General features: G+C 35.8%; 1 protein-coding gene across 2 annotated transcripts; it reads left to right on the plus strand.

Moving 5' to 3' along the window:
* Window positions 1-1,228: 1,228 nt before the first annotated feature.
* Window positions 1,229-23,871, plus strand: LOC127797133 (protein PELOTA 1). Of its 2 annotated transcripts, XM_052329713.1 has the most exons (16): window positions 1,229-1,396; window positions 1,490-1,572; window positions 4,516-4,591; window positions 5,243-5,317; window positions 5,398-5,454; window positions 6,153-6,198; window positions 7,677-7,752; window positions 16,688-16,763; window positions 16,881-16,913; window positions 17,023-17,091; window positions 17,324-17,430; window positions 20,409-20,481; window positions 20,662-20,700; window positions 21,619-21,713; window positions 22,514-22,620; window positions 23,488-23,871. In XM_052329713.1, the coding sequence occupies exons 1-16, from the start codon at window positions 1,346-1,348 to the stop codon at window positions 23,559-23,561; spliced, it is 1,137 nt and encodes a 378-aa protein (XP_052185673.1). In that variant the 5' UTR covers window positions 1,229-1,345; the 3' UTR covers window positions 23,562-23,871. The 2 variants fall into 2 exon arrangements, with proteins under 2 accessions (XP_052185673.1, XP_052185674.1); XM_052329714.1 differs by lacking the exon at window positions 20,662-20,700.
* Window positions 23,872-24,327: the final 456 nt, after the last annotated feature.

A 24,327-nucleotide genomic window follows, 5' to 3' on the forward strand; every position in this document is an offset into this window, starting at 1 on the left:
AATCGATCAAACAAGCCAAAAAAAATTGAACAAATCAAACTAAATTTGGACCTCACTGTTGTTGTTGGCCATCCAACTGGGTGGTGATTCCAGTGATCATAATTGATCATTAAATTTCTGAAATCGTGATAATTTATATATTAAAAAATGAATATGATCAAACTGTTGATTTTTTTGTATATATAAAGTTATTTTTATTGCCAAAACTCATTTTTGAAAAAACGTCATCGACCACCATCCACGATTGATTTTGTCAATCATAATTTACTATTAGATTAGTTTTGACTTAACGATTTACATACCTAAAAATTAAATGAATATAATGGTCATATTTCAGTTGACTTAAGTTGTATAATACCTATCCACGAGAAGGTCATTGGCAACCTTATTGAATGAGCTGAAGCCTAAATTGTCGAAAAAAATAAATGAGAAGTTTGAGATGATGATGACTGCTGAGGTAGTGTCGATCGGTGTGTATGATGGTGCAAATCATGTAATAAAATCAATAGCTTGCAGTAAAATGAAACAATTAGAGGAAAATAGAGATACTGGTAGCAATGGAAACTAGGTTGGTTATCGATGGTGTCAGATATAGAAATAAAGGGTTAGTGTTGTTGTCAAAAAGAGTAATAAGATCAGTCAACGATAATGATGAGAGACAAAATAGAAGATAAATGATCGAACGAATAATGAGGTGAACGGATCAAAACATTGGTACGATTATTTTGTTATTTTTTTTTTATTATTTTAAGCCAAAAACGACACCATTAAATAACTTTTCCAATTATTTTCAAAAAATTGAATAGATAAAAAAATAATCGAATCAAATTGAATTTTCACAAAAATCAAACTGCACCGAAAATTTAAGTTGGCTCGATTCAGTTATTTTGATTAAATTAAAATTTTGCACACCCCTATCAACATATGATTATATATTTTAATTTAAAATTTTATGTATTTTCATATTTCATGACATTGCTTTAATGCTTTTTAGTATATACTAATTATTTAACTCGAGTACTATATTTGTTATATCTTCAAATTGCCCAAACGGGTAACCAATGATTTTAAAAATCATTCAAAATAACTATTGCACAGCACACCTACCCAAGGGTAAACAGTATTTTCACATAAAATAAAGGAGTTTCGTGCTATAATATAGTAGATGCGGGGAGTTAATGTAATTTGAATTTCCTTAATTTTCCCGTCAAATTGACCTCAAAATTTGTCCATATCTTAAACCCTTACCAAATTTCCCCAAATCTGATTACAATCTGGAACCAGGCATCTAAACTCTCTCTTCGTTTCGGTTTCTTCAAGACTCGACGGTGTCGAGTCTTTGACAATGAAGATCGTTCGCAGAGACCTCGTCCCCAGTGGCCCCGGTAGCGTCAAGGTACACGATCCTGGCATTCAATATTTTCCTTCTTCATGGTAAACAGAAACAATATCAGCGGAAACAGACGGAAAGAATTGATTACTGTCGCAGATGGTTCCAGATGAAGCGGACGACTTATGGATTGTTTATAATCTGATATCCGAGGGCGACTCTGTTCTGGCCGTTACTGTTAGGTATTTTTGTGTGACTGCGTGCATTACGTTGCACCTACCACTGTTAGTTAGTTTACTGTAGTAGATTATAGTTTTTTGGGAAAAATTAAGTTGCAGTATTGGGAAGTTTATACGGGGAAGCGGAATTTTGTTCTCAATTATGGACCAAGGTGAGACAGGGTAAGAAAATTTGTAATTTGGGGACTGGCAAGAGGGGAAAGTAAACTTGACCGTGATTCAATAACACTATTTAACTCGACTATTTGGTGAAGAAGATTTCATGTTTTGGGAAAGCAAATACCAAGATGAACCAATATTAGTTTTTTTTTTTATTTTTTTATTTTTACATCTTTCTCAATTTATTTCTGGAGCCAATTGATATGCCCTTAAGATTTCTGCCAGTCTGATTGTCAGGTTTCTCAGTGCGTGTATGTGTGCTCTGTGATTGGTGGGTGGGTGGGTTATCATATATTCATATATTTCTTGAGACACGTCATCACCTGATTCATAATTGTAAACTCACATTCTTAGAATGTAATTTTAGTAAACATAGAAGTGTAGATAATGTTGTGAGATTTGAAGACCAAGCTTCAGATATTTCAGACCAATAATTTAAGAAGGTGAGAGAATTATTATGGATATTACTTATAGATTCAAGGCAGGATGTTAGTGTGTAGAAGTGCCTTGAATATTTTATGTGATTATAATTTTTTTTTACAGCTAAAAGAAAAGTTTTATTAGATGTCTATAAGACTAGTTTTGTTGTATGGCACAAAATATCAAGCAGTTAAGCACCAACATGTGCAAAATATAAGTTTGACTAAAATGGGAATATCATAGTGAACATATGGCCATGCAAAAATCAGATAAAATTAAAAACGAGGTTATTTATGAAAAGGTTCGAATGGTGCCTGTTGAATATAAGATGCTCTAGATGCATTATAATGTGGTTTGGATATGTGAGAAGACGACTAGACGATAAAATTATGAACTTGGTAGAAAACTTTTAGGCATGACATGGGAGATATTGGCTTTACAAAAGATCTAACCTAGAGATGGCCGATGAGGTAAATTCAAGTAGCCAACTCTATGTAGTGGGATTACGGGTTGGTGCTCTTTTTGTAGTATTTCTCAATAATGCCAACTAGTTTTTAGAAAAATTTCAGATTTCTTACAAAAATGAGCATTAATTTCCTTATTATCACTACAGATATATTCTAAGAATTATGGATATTGACTTAAAACACTAAAACAATATGATGTGGAAATATCGAAAATGGTAGAATGTTGGATGTGGTCATAATTTAACTGCTTAGAATGTTAGACCATAAATATGCTTGACATAAAACATAAATCTCTATTTGTCATGCAAGAGTAGTAATTCTTCACCACATTTATACGTTGAGAAAGAATTATAATATTAACTCTTGATATCTTGCTTTCGTGGGCCCCAACCACTCACGACCAATTTGGATGTTATAGGTTTTAAGGGTGTTAAATATTCCAATTTGGATGTTATAAGTTTTAAGGGTGTTAAATATTCTGAGGGTGAAATGAGGGATTGACATGCATAAAGACATTCTTCATTGGCCCTTATTTTATTGTTTTCCAACTTGTACCCTTCAGCCTATAAGTGTCTCACTTACGTGCACTAATTGTACACTTGACTTATTTTTGTTTGAAGCATGTTATTTTGTGAGTTTATAAATGCTTGACAAGCCACTATATTATTGAAGTGTATACAATGCTTGCCACTATATTATTGATGTGATCCAAAAATGGGTCTGGGTAAAAGATTTCACGCTATGAATCTGACCTTAGGAAATAGATTTTGATGTCTTGCATTCTGTTATTACTATGATGTCATTTCTGTAATTTCTATTTTTGTTACTGCTGTGATTCTCTAGTTTGTTAGAGGTTGTTAGCCTAGAGAATCCACGTGCAAGTGGAATGAGCTGGCAGAGGCGGTTACAACAGCCTGGCTGTAAGGAATCTTCCTTGGCTGGTTGTATAAATCGTCTACTACCCATTTCCTTGAGAATTAATCGAGAATATCAGATCATTTAATCCCTGTTCACAGTCTCTCTCTCTCTCTCAATTATCTCTTACCTCTCTTTATCTTCTTCATTTCTCCCTCAGTTCATTGCTTAGTTCCCATTCATATTGAATAGGAAGAAGGAAGATTGTCAGGCTTAGGCCGTGACAAAAGATTGGACAAAGTCTTTGTTCTTGGAACGCATTTCAACATGTGTTGGCTTGTGGAACGAGTGTTAAATTGAATGCTATACAAATGCATATATGGCACACTAGGACCTTTTCCATTTTTCTAAGTTTTGTTATTGTTGCTTGTGATTATTATTCTTGAATCACATGGATATCCTTTCAACTACTTCTCCTTATCTAATATCTATAATAAGGTCATGTATTTTATTCTTCAAGGATTTTTTTTGTACCCTCTTGTCCAGTAGACAGGCAGCTGCTATACTCATTTTCACATGCTTATTCCATTATGCAGGAAGTTGTTATTTAATACAACTAGTTTGATTAATGTTAAATTGTTAATCACCATCTGATCTAAGAGCTTAGGTTCTTAGATAGAGAGTTAATTGTATCTTTTACATCATTTACATCATTATTTTAACACCCCCCCCATGTGTGGCTAGACTTCATTGCATAACTGGTCCAATTATGTGTAACAATTTAAATATCGAGCTGGCAGTGAGGTTTGAATTTAGGACCTTTGTCTACTTTGATACCATGTTAAATTGTTAACCATCATCTAAACTAAGAGCTTAAGTTGGTAGAGAGAGGGTTAACTTTATCTTTTATATTTTCTCTATCTATACATATCTTTTTACTTAAAAAAAAAACTTTATCTTTTATATTATTATTTTACTCTTGAAAATTAATATAAGCATATTTGTGCAAGCAGTTCTAGTGATCACTGTAAACAATTTGTTGTAGGAAAGTTCTAAGAGAAGCGGCCTCTGGAGGGAGGGATGCAGAAAGAGTGAAGCTAAAATTGGAAATCAAAGTTCAGGTAAGACAATGTTAATACCTTAAACAGTTTTTTGGTTGTGTTCTAGAGAAGCTTAAGTGGTCTTGTTTGTTCAGATGGTGCTCCAATAATAATAGAGGTGATAGAAGAACAGATTACTACAGCTCGGTTAATATGACAAAAGTTACTTGTAATTTGTGCTTTCTTTTTCAATGTATATGTATAGGATTGACCTCCCTGAATCTAAATTTCCTTTGTTTTATGACTTGGACATTTCCATTTTCTGTAAGATACCTCTGTTCAAATGACATGAAGCGAGTTTGTGAGCTGCACAGATATGCATTTCTTGACATGATTGTACCAGGGTTTTTAAATACGTTGCAAACCATGCTAGACATTCTATGAATTTTCTAAGATGCTCTTACGTATGTTTGTTGTATGATTATTGAATGAAATATCCAATATCTGAACAAATATGCTGTATGGCTTTACCCAGTAAAAAAAAAGTTATGTGGATGGGAGAAGTTTTCTGATGCAATTTTTCTTTGTACCTTTTTACTTTATATTTGTTATTGCACATGGTTGTAAATTAACATTGAGCCTGCACTTTTCACACAGAATGTCTCCTTACTCTTTGTACAACTATTCTGATATTAGGATTACATTATGGTCTGTAATTTCTGGATTTTCTAGTCTGTGGATTATGACAAAGAAGGATCTGTCTTGCGTATACGTGGAAAGAATATCCTGGAGAATGAACATGTGAAGGTAAGGTTTTAAATAAGTCCGTCCATTTACCCACAGATTGCTTTATGGTGCTGCTACAAACCTACTCATTCCTGATGTAGATAGGGGCATTTCATACGCTTGAAATTGAGCTACATCGACCTTTTGTCTTAAGAAAGGTAAGCTTCTCTGGTTAATTTTATTGGATATCCAACTATTTACATCCATACCTTTCTCTAGGCACTTCATGCATCTTGGAAATAGATAAAGTGTCATGACTAGATGCATTTCCACATGATTAGTAATTTAAGATCTATTTTTTGTTTTGTTCTTTTCAGTTATGGCTAAAAGGAGACTTATATACTTCATTTCTTTGATTGCTTTTCTAACAGAGTTGAAATGTTTATGGAGATAAAACAGTTTGAGGTTTATACACTTCTAGTGCATAGAGTTTTCCCTGCTTTTGGCACTGTTGGTGAATACATTTTATTTTATTGGGTAAACATTAAATTTTACTATTACTTGTGTTTATAAATATTTTCATGCCCCTGTGCATCTGATACTGGTCTGTCTGTAATTTGTTGTATTTGTATCTCTTTACTATCTCATGCCTCCTAGCTTGTGATATTAAATGTCACAGTGCATGTTGTTTTCTACTGCCCTTTTAATTTGATTACTGTTACTCCCATATTGTGTTTTACTTTCTATCTGAAATAATGTGGTGTGTAAAATTTTAAGAAATTTTCTTATATGGTTTTTTGTTTTCATATAAGAACACAGAACATATTATTCATTCACTTAAAAGGTCATACTGACAATTGGAGTTAGTTTTTAGTATTTCTAATTATTGACATGACTTATTTGTCAAATACTCCAGGATATTTGGGACTCACTGGCATTAGATGCACTCCGACAAGCCTCTGGTATGCTGTTTGACTTAAGTTTCGTTGGGTTCCAATACCAAGAGCCTAAAATTGGTTATTGCCATTTTGGTTTATTTGATTAGATTTATTGGACTGAATATCAAGCATTGCCATATGTGTTGGGCTAGCCTGCCAAGTACCTAGGCCTTCTAGTGACCTGAGTAAGCTCACATGCTCATCAATTTACAACACAATTGAAGTTGAAAGAAAATCATAATGGTACTACAGCTCAATAAAAAAGAAGCCTGCAAAGTTTTTATGAGGAATCAAGAAGAAAATGGTACAACTTGGTGGGCAGGGATTTCAAGCACTGCGCTCTCCCTACATTTCATTTTGATCCATCTTATAAGTGACATGAGGAAATCTTGTTCTCGCTCAAGGAATTATAATGGCTCTTTGGAAAATAAAATACATTGCTTGGAATTAGGGTACATGTTATATACAACAAAGCCCCTAAATTTGATATGCATGGTTTCTCTTGTATTTACACTCCTTTAGCCACATGTCATAGTTAACCATGTGAAGATCATCAAGTGAGAACCATGTGTTTTTGCATCTATCTTTTATCTCCACAGATATCTCCTATGTGCTTTGCACACATTTAACTTCCATTCATTTCTATGTGGATTGTCTACATGAATTCTAGCTTTCTGTTCATTTCTATCTTTGGTCTTATCAAGGCTCATGAATTAATATCAAACGTGAGCGTCCCCACCAAATTTTTCTTTGCCTTCCTCTACGTCTTTCCTAAATACTTGCAAACCATAATAAGGAAAAACATGGACCCATGGTTGTTTACTAGTGAGGCAAATGCTCAAAATCTTCAGATCCTCGGCAATTTCTAATACTTAATTTGATAACAAAAAACCACTTCTATATACAATTTCAGACTTGCAAAGAAGAAAGAACAAGGCATGTGCACCTTATTGAATATCCATGGTACATCAAAGACTGGATTGGAAAAGTGATAATAGTTTTACTTAGTGAAGCAATAGATGAGTGTTGGACTATCAATCATACGAGATATTTATCTTGCTTCTGAATAACTGGAAAAATTTGTTCTCTAGATAATTCTTAGCTGGCCGAGGAAAGAGAAACAAGTTACCTTGAAAAAGGTTATCCTTGTACTTAGACAATAACAGGAATTTTCTTGGGGCAGGTATCACTAACAGATAATGATAATTTTGAAATTTAAAGATATATTTTTGTTATATTACTGGTGGGCTCTTTATCCTCCTGAGCTATATTTGGGTGAGAGATATAACCAAAAAACTGTTTTAGCCATTGGAGTAATGGGTTTGTCTTCATAGTTCTTTTAAATTATGGTGTGGAAATTGTTGCAATCTGCACCCCTATAACAAGGAATATTTCTTATTAAGATTTATATAGCTGGTACAATTTTAAGTTTCACTGTAAACCTTGCACAACATGCCAAAAAAATTCTTCACATTGATATGTGTTATAAATCCTGATTTCAGATCCTTCTGCAAGTGCTGATCTAGCTGTGGTCTTAATGCAAGAGGGACTAGCACATATCTTCCTTGTTGGTAAAAGGTAGCAGACTTTTTGTAGCATCCATTGATTTTGCTTTATGGTGCTCCAGCAAGTGTTGAATGACTGCATAATCATAGATCAGCAAATTTTCTTAACTATGTAGTCCCTTTATTTATCGATTTTCTGGTTTACTTATGTAGAAGAAATCAATCTCATTCATTGATGTATAAAATTGATACAAGAGCTTTCTTATAGACATACACTCTTGGACCCTAAAGACTTCTACTCCAATACTACTCCCTAATATGTCTCCTAATTTGTAGGAAGAGATCAGATTACAAAAACAATAAAATAGAAAATAAGAAACTAATAATATATATGGATAAATACTAAGAGAAGATAGAGTGAAAAGTCTCCCTTTGATAGGAATCTCAGGACTGCTATCGCCAACACTCCCCCTCAAGCTGGGGAATGTATATCACTCATCCCTAGCTTGGATACTAGGTCTTCAAACTGTGCGGTAGGTAATCATTTTGTTAGAATATTAGCCACTTGACACCTTGATGGCACATATGAGATATTGAGGAGACCTGAATCAAGTTTTTCTTTGAGGAAATGACGATCAATCTCAATATGTTTTGTCCGATCATGTTGAACCGGGTTATGAGCTATACTGATCGCTGACTGGTTATCACATAGCAACTCAATGGGTCTCTGTACTGGAATTTTTAGATCTTCTAGTACTATCTGCAACCATAGAAGTTCACATACTCCTAGAGCCATAGCTCGAAACTCAGCTTCTGCACTTGATCTTGCCACAACTCCTTGCTTTTTGCTTCTCCAAGATACCAGATTACCCCCTAGGAACACACAATACCCAGTCGTGGATCTCCTATCAACTAGAGACCCCCCATAGTCAGCATCCACATATCCTTGAATCTTTAAAACATCCGCTGGGGTAAATAAGATTCCCTTTCCTGGTGTAGCTTTAAGATAATTCAAAATCCTCCTTACTGCTTGCATATGTTCCGAGGAGGGATTATGCATAAATTGACTTACAAGACTCACTGCAAAAGTTATATCAGGTCTAGTATGTGAGAGATAAATCAGCCTACCCACCAGACGTTGAAACCTCCCTTTATCTATCACCTCATCTTTGGTATTTGCTTGCAACTTTAGGTTCGGATCCACTGGTATGCTAGATCCTTTTCCTCCTAGAAGCCCTGTTTCTATAAGTAAGTCCATAACATACTTTCTTTGTGACAAGAATATGCCATCTTTTGAGTATGCAACCTCAATGCCCAAGAAGTATTTCAGCACCCCAAGTTCTTTAATTTCAAATTCTTTAGCCAAGTTCTGCTTTAAGATTACCTGTTCAGCAGTATCATTACCAGTAACCACAATATCATCCACATATACAAGTAAAGCTGTCATCAGATCACCATGATGCTTGATAAAGAGAGTATGATCCCCCCTGCTTTGATGATATCCCATAGATAGCATAGCTTTAGAAAACCGGCCGAACCACGCATGTGGAGATTGCTTTAGCCCATAGAGAGCCTTTTTAAGTCTACATACTTTTCCTCCCCCTTCCTGGTGAAAACCAGGAGGTAGTTCCATATATATCTCCTCCTCTAAATCCCCATGCAAGAATGCATTTTTTACATCAAATTGCTGGAGTTGCCACCCATGTATTGCTGCCAATGAAATAAGAACCCGAACAGAAGTCATCTTTGCTACTGGGGCAAAAGTTTCAAGATAATCAATGCCATAGGATTGGGTGTAGCCCTTGGCAACAACTAACCTTGCCTTGTACCGGTCAAGAGTACCATCAGCTTTGAATTTCACATTAAATATCCACCGGCTGCCAACCAGCTTAACACCTTCGGGTTTGGCCACGAGATCCCAAGTATGATTTTTGTTAAGTGCCCTCATCTCCTCGAGCATAGCTTCTTTCCACTTAGGGTTCTTTAGAGCTTCTTCGACTGATGTTGGGATAACAATAGCATCCAATGAAGAGAGAAATCCTCGGTGGCTAGATGATAGGCGATGATAGGATAAATAATTGGACATGGGATGTTGAGTACAGGATCTAATTCCCTTCTGGAGAGCAATAGGAAGATCAAGGTCAGTAGGTTCGGGGCATGGACTGCACTCTGCTAGAGCATCATCTTCACTTGATGTAGGTTCCAGGGCTGGACAAGGGACTGATGATTGGATAGGCTGTTGAGTAGAGATGTGCTGTCGTCTTTTGTAAACAAATGGAGAACCCTTGTACCGAATTGTAGATGGCTGAGAAATAACATGGGCTGGTTGATGGTCACTGCTAGACATTGGGAATAGAGGCTGGTTCATGATGGATGGGCAATGAAGTTCCAAAGGACTGGTTTCTACCAAGGGAACAGAAGTTTCAAAGGCTGGATTTTCGCCGAAATTAGGCTCCCCTTGACTGCTGGTTTGAAGAGGGGCAAAGTATGACTCATTTTCATAGAATGTAACATCCTTAGACACATAGAACTTCCTTAGGGTAGGATAGTAGCATTTGTAGCCCTTTTGAGTAGGAGAATAGCCTAGGAAGACACACCTATGAGCCCTTGGGTCAAACTTGTCCCGGTGGTTTTTAGGAATGTGAACAAAACACACACACCCGAAGACTTTAAGTGGCAGTTGAGAATGCAAAGAAAAATCAGGATAGAAGGAGGCTAATTTTTGGAGAGGACTTTGATGTTTTAGGACCCTAGATGGCACTCTATTTATCACATAAGTTGCTGTTAGCACAGCCTCCCCCCAAAACTGTTTTGGAACTTTATGATGGTGAAGAAGCGTGCGGGTGACATTGAGAAGGTGTCTCATCCTTCTCTCGGCCACTCCATTTTGTTGGGGGGTGTCCACACAAGATGATTCATGAATAATGCCTTCTTTTTTGAAAAATAGATGCAAGGGATTGTTAAAATAATCCTTTGCATTATCAGTTCGGAATTGTTGAATAGATGTGCCAAATTGAGTGAGAATCATTTTGTAGAAGTGTTGTAAAGTAGATCCAATGGCAGATTTGTCTTTTAAAAGGTACACCCAACACATTCTAGTGCAATCATCAATGAAGGTGATGAACCACCTAGCTCCCGAACAGTTTGAAATTTTAGATGGTCCCCAAACATCCGAATGGACTAAGAAGAATGGTTTAGAAGATAATTTATTGCTGATAGGGTAAGGCACTCGGTGGTGCTTTGCCATAACACACACATCACATTGAAAATCACTAGGCTCTAGGTTTCTAAACAAACTAGGGAACATGTTCTTTAATAAAATGAAAGGAGGATGGCCTAATCTAAGATGGTGGAGCCAAATTGAGGAGAAATCAGTAGAGGTTTCAGTGGAATATGCCATCGCAAGCCTTCTTCTTTTTGTGTTAGGATTCTCCCCTTGCAAAATGTACAACCCATTATACTCTTTAGCCACACCAATCATTTTCCCCGTTTCCTTGGCCTGAAACTTGCACAGATGAGAAGAAAAAACAGCATAGCAGTTTAGATCTTTGGTTAATTGATGAATAGAAATCAGATTGGTAGTCAAATTTGGGACACAAAGAGCATGACTAAGGGTTAAAGAAGGGCTGATGTGAATGGTTCCTATTCTGGTAATAGGGACTGATACACCATTTGCAATGGTGATTTGTTTGGTAGTGGTAAGGGGCTCATAGGTCTCAAAAAAATTGGGATTAGGTGTCATGTGATCCGTGACTCCCGAATCAAGGATCCACATGTTATCCTTCGAAGCTGAAAAAGAACAACTGGATAGAGATATACCTTGCTGATCAGTGGAGCATGAAGTTCCATCTTGGAAAGTTCTTAGGAAGGCTTTTAGTTTGCTGAGTTCTTCAGTATTTAACAGCTTTAGATCAGCCTCTGTTGGCTCTTCTTTTCCACCCTTTTCTTCTGGATCCTTACTTGAGAGATAACTTTGAGATCTCATATTCTTGAATCCTCCAATCTTCTTCAACACAGCTTCCTTTCCATGTAATTTAAAACAAGTTTCCCTGGTATGCCGGGACTTCTTGCAATGAGTACACCATTGTCCTTCTCGACTTGTATTCCTTGTTTGACTGATCTCCCAAACCTCATCCCATCTCCCTCTTTGTTTTTGATAAAGAGGGCTGATCCTTCAGGACTATAATCAGTAAGCATTGCACTTCTTCTATTCTCCTCACTTCGAACGATGGCAAAAACCTCATTTAGGCTATGAAGTTTGTCCTTACCTAGGACTTGTACCCGAACTTGATCAAACTCTTGATTCAAGCCGGCTAGGAACTCTACAATTCGATCTCTCTCTACAATCTGATGAAGGGCAGCAGCATCTATTTTGCACACCGTTTTAATTGCTTGATACTGATCGAGTTCCAGCCATAAGCCCCTCATTTGGTTGTAGTATTCGGTCACTGTTAGCGGCCCTTGTTTAGTGGAGTTGATCTTTGTTTTTACCTCAAAGATCACTGATGCATCTCTAACCTTGGAGAAGGTTTGTTGGACGGTTTCCCATACTTCCTTGGCTGTGTTTAGGAACATATAGTTCCTACTTATGTCTGGCTGCATTGTACTCCACAGCCATGACAGAATTCTTGAGTCTTCCACATCCCATGCTATGAAAGATGGGTCTTCTTCTTTTGGTGGATCTGCTGTCAAGTGACTTCCTTTGCTTCGCCCCTTGAGGAGAGTTCTGACCAGTTGAGCCCATTGAAGATAATTCCTACCATCTAATCGGTAGGATTGATGAAGAGTTGGCAATTCGGAAGCCATAGGAGTAGAGTCTACCGGATTTAGATCTCCGATTATGCTAGAAGAAGGAGGGGATGTCTCTGTCATACTGTCAAAGGCTTCCGAGATCACTCACTAATGGAAGAAGGAAGCCTCAGCAACGGAAGAAAAAATCTGCAATGAAGGCAGGCGCAATGGAAGGAAGAAGCACTCAGCAACGGAAGAAAAAATCTGCAATGAAGGCAGGCGCAATGGAAGGAAGAAGCACTCAGCAACGGAAGATTTTGGCACCAGGGATGGGCTAGAGAGACGCTGGCGATCAGATCTGGAGCATCCGAAGGTGAAAGGGCTGCGGACGCTCCTTCACGCGTCGGTGCGTGGAGTCGGAAGCGAACTGACAGCTGCGCGTGGGGAGGCGCGTGGGAACTCCGATGACGGTGGTTCTCCGGTGGTCGGCCGATCTAATGACGGAGAACCCAATAGTGGTGGCGGTGCTCGACGTGAGTGGCCGGACACATGCGTTTCTATGTGAATAGTGACGGTAACGGTGACTGTGATGGTGAACAGTGACTGTGCAATAAAGGCACTTGAAGTTGTGCAATGAAGGCACTAGGGTTTACTGTATCAGCCTATTAACGAGGCTCTGATACCATGTAGAAGAAATCAATCTCATTCATTGATGTATAAAATTGATACAAGAGCTTTCTTATAGACATACACTCTTGGACCCTAAAGACTTCTACTCCAATACTACTCCCTAATATGTCTCCTAATTTGTAGGAAGAGATCAGATTACAAAAACAATAAAATAGAAAATAAGAAACTAATAATATACATGGATAAATACTAAGAGAAGATAGAGTTAAAAGTCTCCTTTGATAGGAATCTCAGGACTGCTATCGCCAACAACTTATTACTGTTATTATTATTATTATTTTTATGTAATCCCATAGTAACTGCTTTTCATTGATGGCTGGTGCCTTGTGAAATTTTGAGGCTAGACCAACTTTTCTGTGTAATAGTTACATCTTGCTTTGAGCAATTTATATTATTCATTGCTTAATTGTTTGATGTGCAATTGATGACTTCAAAAAATATGCATTGGATCTTGAACTGGTAACAAATTCAGCAATCTTTTAGGTCCTTGTACCAACAACAACAACATATCCAGCCTTTATCCCACTATGTGGGGTTGGCTACATGAATTCTAGACTTCCATGTATTTCTATCTTTTGTCATATCTTCATTGAGATCCATACACTTCATATCAAACTTTAATGTCTCCCTCAAAGTCTTCTTAGGTCTGTCTCTACCTCTTTTTTTGATTAATTGTTCCATTTCATCAACTCTCCTCACAGGAGCGTCTCTTGGTCTCCTTCTCACATGACCAAACCATCTTAGTCTAGTCTCTCTCATCTTCTCCTCTATTGGCACTACTCCTATCTTATTACGAATAACTTCATTTCTAATTTTATCTTTTCTTGTATGGCTGCACATCCATCTTAACATCCTCATCTCCGCTACACTCGTCTTTTGCTCATGTTGGTATTTGACTGCCCAACATTCTGAGCCGTACAACGAAACTGGTCTTATAGCTGTCCTATAGAATTTTTCTTTCAATTTTAATGGGATTTTATCATCACATAACACCCCCGATGCATTTCTCCATTTTAGCCAACCTGCCTTAATTCTATGTGTAACATCCTCGTGAATTTCTCCATCTTTTTGAATCACTGATCCCAAATATCGAAAATGGTCTTTTCTTTGTAAGATTTGGTCTTTCAATTTTATTATAACATCCTCCACTCTTGCATTCTTACTAAATTTACATTCCATATATTCTGTTTTCTTTCTGCTTAATTTAAATCCCTTAGATTCTAAATTGTTTCTCCATAACTCAAGTTTAGTATTCACTTCTTATTTTGTTTCATCCACCAACACTATGTCGTCTGCAAATAGCATACACCATGGCACATCTGTCTGAATATCTTTAGTGAGTTCATCCATTACTAAAGCAAATAAGTATGGACTTAGTGCAGAACCTTGATGCAATCCTATTGTAATTTTAAACTGTTTAGTATCCCCTCCGCATGTTCTGACCCTTGTCTCTGCACCATGATACATGTCCTTAAGGGCTTATATATAGGCTATTCGGAGTCCTTTCTTCTCTAAAACCCTCCATAATACTTCTCTAGGGACCCTATCATAGGCCTTTTCTAGATCTATAAACATCACATGTAGGTCCTTCTGATGATCCCGATACTTTTCCATTAGGCGCCTCAGTAGGTATATAGTTTCCATTGTTGACCTACCGGGCATGAAACCAAACTGATTTTCTGAGACCTCTGTTTCTTTTCTGAGCCTCTGCTCTATTACTCTCTCCCAGAGTTTCATGGTATGGCTCATTAACTTAATTCCTCTATAATTTTCACAGTTTTGAACATCTCCGTTGTTCTTATATATAGGGACCAAAGTACTCTTCCTCCACTCATCTAGCATCTTTTTTTATTTAAGAATCGCGTTAAATAATTTCGTTAGCCAGGAGATACCCTCTTCTCCCATGCATTTCCATGCTTCTATTGGTATATTATCCGGTCCCACCGCCTTATGATTTTTCATCTTTTTTAATGCTTGCCTTATTTCATTTGGACTTATGCGTCGATAAAATGTATAGCTCACGTTCCCTTCGGAGTTACTAAGATGTTCCAACCTAACTCTTGTGTTGCCATCATCATTGAATAATTTTGTGAAATACTCCTTCCATCTCTCCTTAATCGCTCCCTCATTTACTAATACATTTTGATTTTCATCTTTTATGCATTTCACTTGATTTAAATCTCTTGTTTTTCTTTCTCTTGCTTTAGCTAATTTATATATATCCCTTTCTCCATCTTTTGTATCAAGTCGTTTATATAGATTCTCGTATGCTTTTGACCTTGCTTCACTAACAGCTTTTTTTGCTGCTTTTTTGATTCTTTATAATTTTTTTGATTTTTTTCATTGTTGCACTGATATACAACCTTATAGCAATTTTTCTTATTTTTAATTTTCAATTGCACTTCTTCATTCCACCACCAAGACTCCTTAAGATTAGGGGCTCTACCATTTGTCTCTCCAAGCACTACCTTTGCTGTGTTTCTCAGGGCATTAGCCATTTCTCTCCACATTTGGTTTGTCTGTCCTTCTCCATTCCATTCTCTTCTACCCCTTAATTTTTCTTTGAAGATTAGTTGTTTCTCCCCTTTTAAATCCCACCACTTGATTCTTGGATTTTGTTTTATGTGATTTTTTCTCTTCCAATTTCTTACTTGGACATCAAGTACTAGAAGTCTATGTTGAGTAGTCAAACACTCTCCTGGTATCACCTTACAATCCCTACAACATACCCAGTCCTCTTGTCTCATGAGAAAGTAATCTATTTGGGTGCTTGATGTGACATTTTTATATGTGATTAAGTGTTCGTCCCGTTTTTTGAACCTAGTATTGGTTATGATAAGCTCATATGCCATTGCAAAATCTAGAATAGACTTACCCTTATTATTAATTTCCCCGAATCCATACCCTCATGTACCTCTCTATAGCCGTTTCGTCTCTACCCACGTGACCATTTAAGTCACCTCCTATAATCACTTTCTCTCCTCTTGGTATCATTTGTATGAGTCCCTCTAGGTCCTTCCAGAATTTTGCTTTTAGCTCCTCACCTAACCCCGCCTGTGGTGCATATGTACTAAAGATATTCATAGAATTTTGCTTTTAGGTCCTTGTACCATTGAAAATAAATTTTGTCTAAACAAAAGTTACAGGATGAGTAGTCATTCTGAAGCATTATGTACATATTGTAGCCTTTCCCATATCTTTCTAGGGGAACAATCTTTTATCTACCCTTTTTTGCTTTGTGATTTTTTTCCCTCTTCATTACATTTCTCTGTTTTAGGCATGTGGGACGCCTTTTTGCATTTCTCTCTTTTAGTTTAGGCTTATATCTCTACGAGTTGATTTATGATGCTGATTGCCCTTGTGGTTTCACATGAGATGCAAATACTGATGGGGTAAACCAAAAAAATGCAAAGCAAAATGTCTAATGGTGTTAGTGTTCTTTTTCTTTTCTCCCTTTGATTTTTCCCCAGTTTTTAACCTAACAGACCCGAAATATATAGAAAAACATGATTCGTTTGGTAAATTACAGTTGGCAGTCCTGTGGAAGTGTACATCTCTTACACTGTTGCATTTAATGTTTCCAACAGTGTTACAACTACTCGTGCTCGAATAGAAGCTTCAATTCCTCGCAAGCATGGGCCTGCTATTGCTGGTTATGATAAGGTATGCACCTTACCTTTTACGAGCTAACTGTATGAAATTGCCATCAGTGTGGATAATGGTTGTGCTCTATTGAGAAATTTAATAATTTTAGTTCTCACCACTAATTTGTTTTTACAGGCTTTAAACAAGTTCTTTGAGAATGTTTTACAGGTTGGTTAATTAAGCCTATTTTTGTAATTTGTTTCTACCATGTTGAGTTTCAAAACAAGTGATGCTGAATGCAACTTGCTAAAATGTTTGTTGATGTGTTATTTTCTAGGCTTTCTTGAAACACATTGATTTCAAGGTTGTTCGTTGTGCTGTGATTGCAAGTCCAGGTTTCACAAGGGTCTGTGTTAAATCTGTTACATTTATTTATTTTCTTTCTTTCTTTTTCTTTTTTCAAAATTATTATCTAAGATTTAGGCTAACGCTAAAGGTCTTCGTCACCATTACTCTACAATTTTCTGGCAAACATGAATTTTGGAAATTGATGAAGGTTTAGTTTATCCAGGATAAACGGGAGGGGGGTGGGGGGAGCATTTATCAGCTCTGAGAATTGCTTTTGTTTCGTGGTTCAGGATCAATTTCACCGTCACTTATTGTTGGAGGCTGAAAGGAGACAGCTGCGTCCTATTATTGAGAACAAGTCACGCATTATTCTTGTGCATACAACCTCAGGATACAAGTATTTTCAGTTTCATCTCTCTGTGTGTGTGTGGGTGTGTGTGTGTGGAGTCATAAGACAATTAGAAAAATTGCATTGTGAATGCAAACTGATCAAAACATGAGCAGATATTTGAGATAAGATGAATCTGATTAAGCTTGTTTAGACATCCATTCCTTGATGCATATGTTGGTGTCATAGTGATAAGCTTTCTCCCCACCAATTCCCTTCTTGTTGTCTAAATAAAAGTCTTTTTTCGGTTATGCTTATTTATACAAGGTTGTCACTTCTTTACTTAGCTTTCTGTATTTTACATGACGCCGTCACCTCTGTAGGTCTCTTACTTCTGTTTGTTGTTATATTTTAGCGGTTACTCTCTATTGGACACGTATTTATGTCAACCTTCCAAAGAAACACTTTCTCTAATCTCAGTTATCCTAATTCACTGGACTATATTCTCTCTGAAATGTTACCCTTTTTAGGCTACCCAGCTGGTTGTATTGAGAAGTATCATACTGAGTCACTTTTGGCTTTGGTTCTTACTACTCCATTATGGCTTGTGTGCTGCTAATATTACTCTTCATTTCCTATCTTCATGTATTTTGTTCCATAACCATGTTGGAATAATCCGGCATAGGCCCCATACTCTACTATCATCAACTGAAACATGTGATGGCATAAGAAGTACATCTGACATTTTATGGTGTTCTACAGAATTGTGCGTACACAAGATGAGTGAGAAATCATCCCTTGTTCCAAGCAATATTTGGATGCAGTACATAAAAAAAAAATAAAAAAATTGTATAAGTAGGAAATAGAGGGTGGTGAAATATCCAGATATGAATTAGCACGCTGGTCTAATCTTGGTAAGTTTGTCCCATGGTCTAATCTTTCATGAATAATGATTTCGGAATCCAGATGCTGTAGATCTGAAGAAACAAATTTTGCATCTATTTCCAAATATATTTTTTCATAAATGGTTTGCAAAACCTTATGATATGGATACCTAAAGAATAGGTCCATTAATATACCAAACATTGCAGTAATTTAAAATATTTCTGTTGACATAACCTTAGATTTTGAGTTATTCACTAGTTTTCCAATTGTTGCTGGTAATTATCTGTCAAGGATTTTTTGACATAGCAATAGATCTTTTCCTTTCCCAACACATAACATAATCGTAAAGTTGTGAAAACAGCCTCTTTTTAAAGCAAGGGAAAGGCTATGTACAAAATGACATTCCTGATCCTTGTGAATCAAGAAGTTTCGTGCCCTGGGGAGAAATAACCATGAATTTTCAGGAATTACCAGTCAAGCAGGTTTGGTCTTATGATGGGGGTGAGGATGGGTATGGTTTAATGTTTTCCTTTTCTTGGATCGGCTTTTCTTTGTCTTGTGCTGCATTCTTTTTTTTTTTTTTTTTTTGGTTTTGAGTTTAGATCTTTATTTATGACACATGAAATTGGTAATAACCAAAAGGATATATGTGAACTCTTTGGACAGAAATTTAAAATAGTATATAATATTACATACATGTATTACAAAAATGTTGATAAATGTAAATTTGATAAAAAGCGCACAGCACTTAGCTTTTTGAGTTTTTCTAACAATAATAATAACAAGTCTTAATTCCACTAGGTTAGTTTGGCTAAATGAATTTAAACCGCTAGCCATCACTATCCCTAATCATGTCCTCTGCGAGGCTGTTACATCCTCTGTCATGTTTTGGGTCTCCCTTTAAGTTTTCTTTGGTCTCCTGTCTCCCTCTGCATTTTTTTAGAGTTTGCTAACAGGGAAAAATCTTCTTTAAATCTGAAACTGTGACCAGACCCACATCCTGTTTTGGCAGCTACTACCATTATTTAATCCCTTTGTTAGAGGGATTGGCCACACTTGCCAATTCTGTTTATTATATGGTGTTTTATTTTGTGATTATATTTAATGCAGCCACATCTTATGTACTGCAAATAAGAATATGGATATGCTATTTTTAATATGATGTGGATAGAGAATTGCATGTTTTTTCTTGAAATCTTTGGAGGTGTTTTCATTTCTTTTTCTAAGTTAATATTTCTGAAATTTTTTGAGACGCTTCTATTTTTGTGCCTCCCACACATTTTAGGTGCTTAGGCCATTGACTTTGTTAAAAAAAGTTGTCTCGAGTATAGGATAAGAAGATCAGTGAAAGCGGTGCATTTGAGGGCCGATGAAGAATTAAATAAGAGTTTATATCCCAATCTGTAATTAGTGATAGTTGGGGGGGGGGGGGTTAAACTGTAAATATGTTTATATTTTCATTGGGATATCCACCTACTCTATAAATAGATGGCATGGGGTGTGCATGTGATATAATTCATTCTCATTCTCTATGTTCGAAGTGCAGTGTGTGAGAAGAAAGACTTGTGTCCAAGAAAGTTCTTTGTAATCTCCAAGAAAATTGCACTCGGGTGGGATAGAGAGGGAAGAGAGTGATCAATCATCTTCTCATTTCTATTGTTATTGAGTGCAATTTCATTATGAGAGAAAGGCTAGAAAGGTAGCTTTGTAATCTTGGGGAATGAGGGTTTGTTGTACTCGGGTATAGAAAGAGAAGGGCTGCCATTGTACTAATCGGTTTAATCAATAAAGAAAGACTGCTCTGTGGGGGTTTGGACGCCGGATGTAGGGTTGCAATTGGTGCAATCCGAACCAAGATAATCTTGGTGTTTCTTGTGATTGTTTGGTTTGTGCATTCTTACTCTTTTAATTCTGTTTTTCTGTTCTTGTTTTTCAGTTTATTATTTCTATTGTTGTTTCTGGTTTCGACTAAGAGTTTGAGAGATTGGCATTGAATTGAGAGGATCCTAGTGTTCCTAATCTTAACAGACTTAATTTGTCTTTCATTTTGTTATTTCTCACTGCATGATGCATTTGTGCTGACACATTAATATGCTGTGATTTTGTGAAGTTTGTACAGAAAATTCATTATTTTTTCTGAATACCAAACATTTGTTATTCAGGCATAGCTTGAGAGAGGTTCTGGATGCTCCAAATGTCATGAGTATCATAAAAGATACAAAAGCAGCACAAGAGGTAGCTTAGCAGGTCCACTTTGTTCCATATGTTTAATTTGATTGTTTTTCTTTTTGTTTGAGTGCTCCTTTTGCTCTGTCCGTCCTTTTTTCTTTTAGCTTTTGTTGTTTGTCCAAGCATATGATATATATAGGCTGGTATACTTGGGTGCTAACAATTTCTGCCTTCCAATTTGTTCAGGTCCGAACTCTGAAGGATTTTTTCAGCATGCTTTCAAATGTTAGTGTCTACCGTTGAAAAATGTCCTGCTTTGCTTTATATTTATTTTGTCTCTGATACCCGTTCATAAAGAAAATTTTGACCTGAGATCACATAAGCAACAACTATTTATAAGATTATATGGTTTTGGACTTTTTCTACTCCAAGCTTGAAATCATGTCAGTGATTCTGAATAAAGGTAGTGTTGGTATGTGCTTTCAATAAATTTTCAAGAGATGTTTCTCTATTCAAATATGTAATAATGGTCAGGGGGCGTTTCTCAATTCAAATATTTTAATATTAGTCTTGCTAGGAAATATACTATTCACTTGTAGATAGTCTGATTATCTTAGGAAAGAAATTGGGAGCTTGTTACCATATATGTTAAGATTTAGGACTGGTTTTTGGGTATCATTAGTTTAGCCTTATTAACCTCCTCTAAATAGTTCTCCAGGATACAGATTGGATTAGCTCCGCTATGATCAGTTAAGGGTGAAAAATAATTAAATAAAAGCTTTTACGTGCATGCATGCGTGCCTGTGTGATTCAACTTCCATTATGACTTGGGAACCCTCAATATTGTGTTTCTGCTCTCTCTCCATTCTTTTGAATGTCTTAGTTCCATCTCTTCTTCAATCTGTAATTTTTGTCTTAGCCTAATAATGTATTTTGTTAGACTAAAGATCCATATAAAAACTTATCATCTTGCAATAGAGCATGTCTTTCTTATTTGTTTGTATTCCTTAAAGTTGTTCCAAAAGAAGTAAAGAAATCTCAACTTCAGCATATTTTCAGGTGCTGTTTGGTTGCTTCTAGCAAAAAACACATTATTTCTTTGATGAAAGACTCTCTTTGTTGAGCAAACAGCTAATATGTGTTTTCTGCATTTTTAATTCACTTTTATCTTTAGGTTGGTTGAGTCTCAATGGTTTTATGTAGGACCCGGCTCGTGTATGCTATGGACCCAAGCATGTTGAGGTTGCACATGAAAGAATGGCTATCCAAACACTTCTAATAACTGATGAATTATTCAGGTCAGTAATATCATCTGTTGTGCTTTGTACTTCAGTGTGTAATGACTAGGAGGCAGTTGACTGGGGAGAGTTTACAGGCTATAGGTTTGTCTTCCAAGGACCAATAGGTCCTGACAATTCGTTAGGATGACTATGAAGATCTACGGGGTTTACAATTTTTAGACCATTGACTTCCTCTTTTACCCCTTTTAGCTTAAGACTGTTGTTACATCATGTCATCCTTTGTTGAGTTAAAATTGTTACTTTTGGATTTACAAAAATTTGTTAGGCTACATTCTGTTTCTCTACCAAAGTTTTTCCTAATTTTGATGGGAGAAAATTTATAAGAATTTTAAATCGATTTTATTTATATTGGAAATATTGCCTGCTTGTTTTTGGATTAGTTCTTGGCATCCTTGTGCTATGTGCTGAGTATAACAGAAATTGTTCCATTGGGTGTTGAATTGACATTATGTTGAAAGCTCAATCAGAAATTGGTATTGTATTAAACTAAGGACTACTGGCACCATAGTTGTTGGGCATACATCTTGCATTTGTTTTTTTTTCTTAAGAAATTAGAATTGATTCCCTTTTGGACTTTACCATGGAAACATGTGTTTGCCATGGTAAGAATGAAGAGTAAAATGTTATTCCAGTGCTTCTGGAGAAACATAATAAAATTTGGGGGATTTTATTTAAACATTGCTTTTTAAGTCAAGCATCATGCTTGCTTTTATATGTCAACTTGTTTCTTTGGTAACTTTTCATGCATGTTGAGCGGTTTGTCCAGCTTTGAAGGTTTCTTTTCTTTGTCTCGTCAGGTGTTCTGACATAGCAACAAGGCAAAAATATGTCAATTTGGTGAATGGTGTCAAGGACTCTGGTGGCACTGTTCTTGTATTCTCATCCATGCATGTCTCTGGAGAGCGTAAGTGGCTTTTCTTCATTCCATGTTCATCTTCAGTTGTTACATTGAACCATGCATGATTAGAATCTGTAGAAATCATGATTTTTTTTTTTCCATATTTTTTGGCATAGTTGATTAGACTACACCTAACCCAACCCAATTCTTGTTAGGACAATGATTCTTGGTCGGCCAAATCCAGATTTTTTTTCCTGTACTTTCATGTTTTTCTCCTTGTGATTATCTGAATTTTTTGTTATTTCAATTACAAATATGAACATGATTTTCAAGTCAATTTAACTCTTATGCTTTGATATTTTTTTCGTGTGGCAAGTCGAACTTTTCATTATTTCGATTACACTCTTAGACTTGTATTTTCAAATTAATTTAATCTTTGTATTTTCATATGTTAAAAAAAAATAAAAATAAAATGATAAAATATACGTTTTATCCTGTTTACGTTAAAAAAAGAAAATAAAGTGATATAACAAAATACACATTACACTCTATTTATGTTAAGGTGTATGGGTTAAATTGATTCGAAAATGTAAATTTAGGAATGTAATTGAAACAATTAATAGTTTGGGTTGTTACACAAAAAAAAAAGTTAAATCACAGGAGTTAAATTGACTTTAAAATGCAGATTTAGGTGTGTAATCAAAATAATAGAAAAGTTTGAATGATGACAAAAAAAAAAAACAAAAAAAACATAGAAACTAGATAGACAGAAATATAAGTTTGGCCATTCAGCCAAAAATCCTTCTTTATCATACAACTTAACATGCAGAATGTCAATTAGACTTTATCACACAACTTAACATGCAGAATGTCAATTAGACATGCATTCTAGCAATCTCAAATTAGATATTCTGATATGAAATGAAACCACAGAACTGGCGCAGTTGACCGGCATTGCGGCGATTCTTCGTTTTCCTCTACCGGACCTGGACGACTTGGAGATGTAACACTTTCTTCCTGTATTGTATGGAGCTGATCACTCATTCCTCCCACCCATCCATAAATGATTGTACATCTTAGTTAATACAATATATATGAAACTTTTTGTATGATTTCTAAAGCTGACGAGTAGTGAAGGGTTGTATTGTGGTCTATGATGCTACGAAACGTCTCAGGGAGTATTGTGTCGGTGTTTTCAAAATGTTTCTTGTACTGAAACATCAAGAAAAAAAAAAAAAAATCATTTTTGGATCATTTCTGCAATTTCAAAAACTTTTCAAGTTCATTTGGTAATATTAAAAAAGATTCATTTTTTCATTTTTGTTTTGTTCTACCTGTTTCTGGGCAATCGAGATTGTGGTTAGTTAACATTCACACCCAATAAAATTCATGTGCCTGTCAAACTTTGGTTTGTGCGATTTAGGGTTTCTGCATTTAAGTGTATAGTAAAGGATATTAATTGTGTGAATTATATCTTAACACAGCCCTTGATTGTCTTATTATATGAAGCGTGTGCATTTAAGGGTTTGTATAGTACACTCTTGAAGGATATTGATTGCGTGATTTTTTTTTTTAAAAAACTAAAAATTCGCATATGATTATATTTTTTCATACGTGCCTTACATAGACATATGATTGTGTAATCTTGTAAGGAAGTTATTTGAGCTCACTATTTTGTAAAAAAATAAAAAATTTAATATAAATGTTTATTGAGTGATGTATGATAATAATTATTTAAATTTTAAATAAAATTAATTTTTGATATAATAATTA

This window comes from Diospyros lotus, chromosome 3, assembly GCF_014633365.1.
Source record: "Diospyros lotus cultivar Yz01 chromosome 3, ASM1463336v1, whole genome shotgun sequence".
In the NCBI taxonomy this organism is placed as follows: domain Eukaryota; kingdom Viridiplantae; phylum Streptophyta; class Magnoliopsida; order Ericales; family Ebenaceae; genus Diospyros; species Diospyros lotus.

What these genes read in the sequence shown, in the direction of transcription:
- LOC127797133 (XM_052329713.1), top strand. Translation starts at nt 1,346, where the DNA reads ATGAAGATCGTTCGCAGAGACCTCGTCCCCAGTGGCCCCGGTAGCGTC. An exon ending in GTGGCCCCGGTAGCGTCAAG is followed by an intron (nt 1,397 to 1,489) that starts GTACACGATCCT and finishes TTACTGTCGCAG; the next exon opens with ATGGTTCCAGATGAAGCGGA. An exon ending in CTATTGCTGGTTATGATAAG is followed by an intron (nt 16,764 to 16,880) that starts GTATGCACCTTA and finishes TTGTTTTTACAG; the next exon opens with GCTTTAAACAAGTTCTTTGA.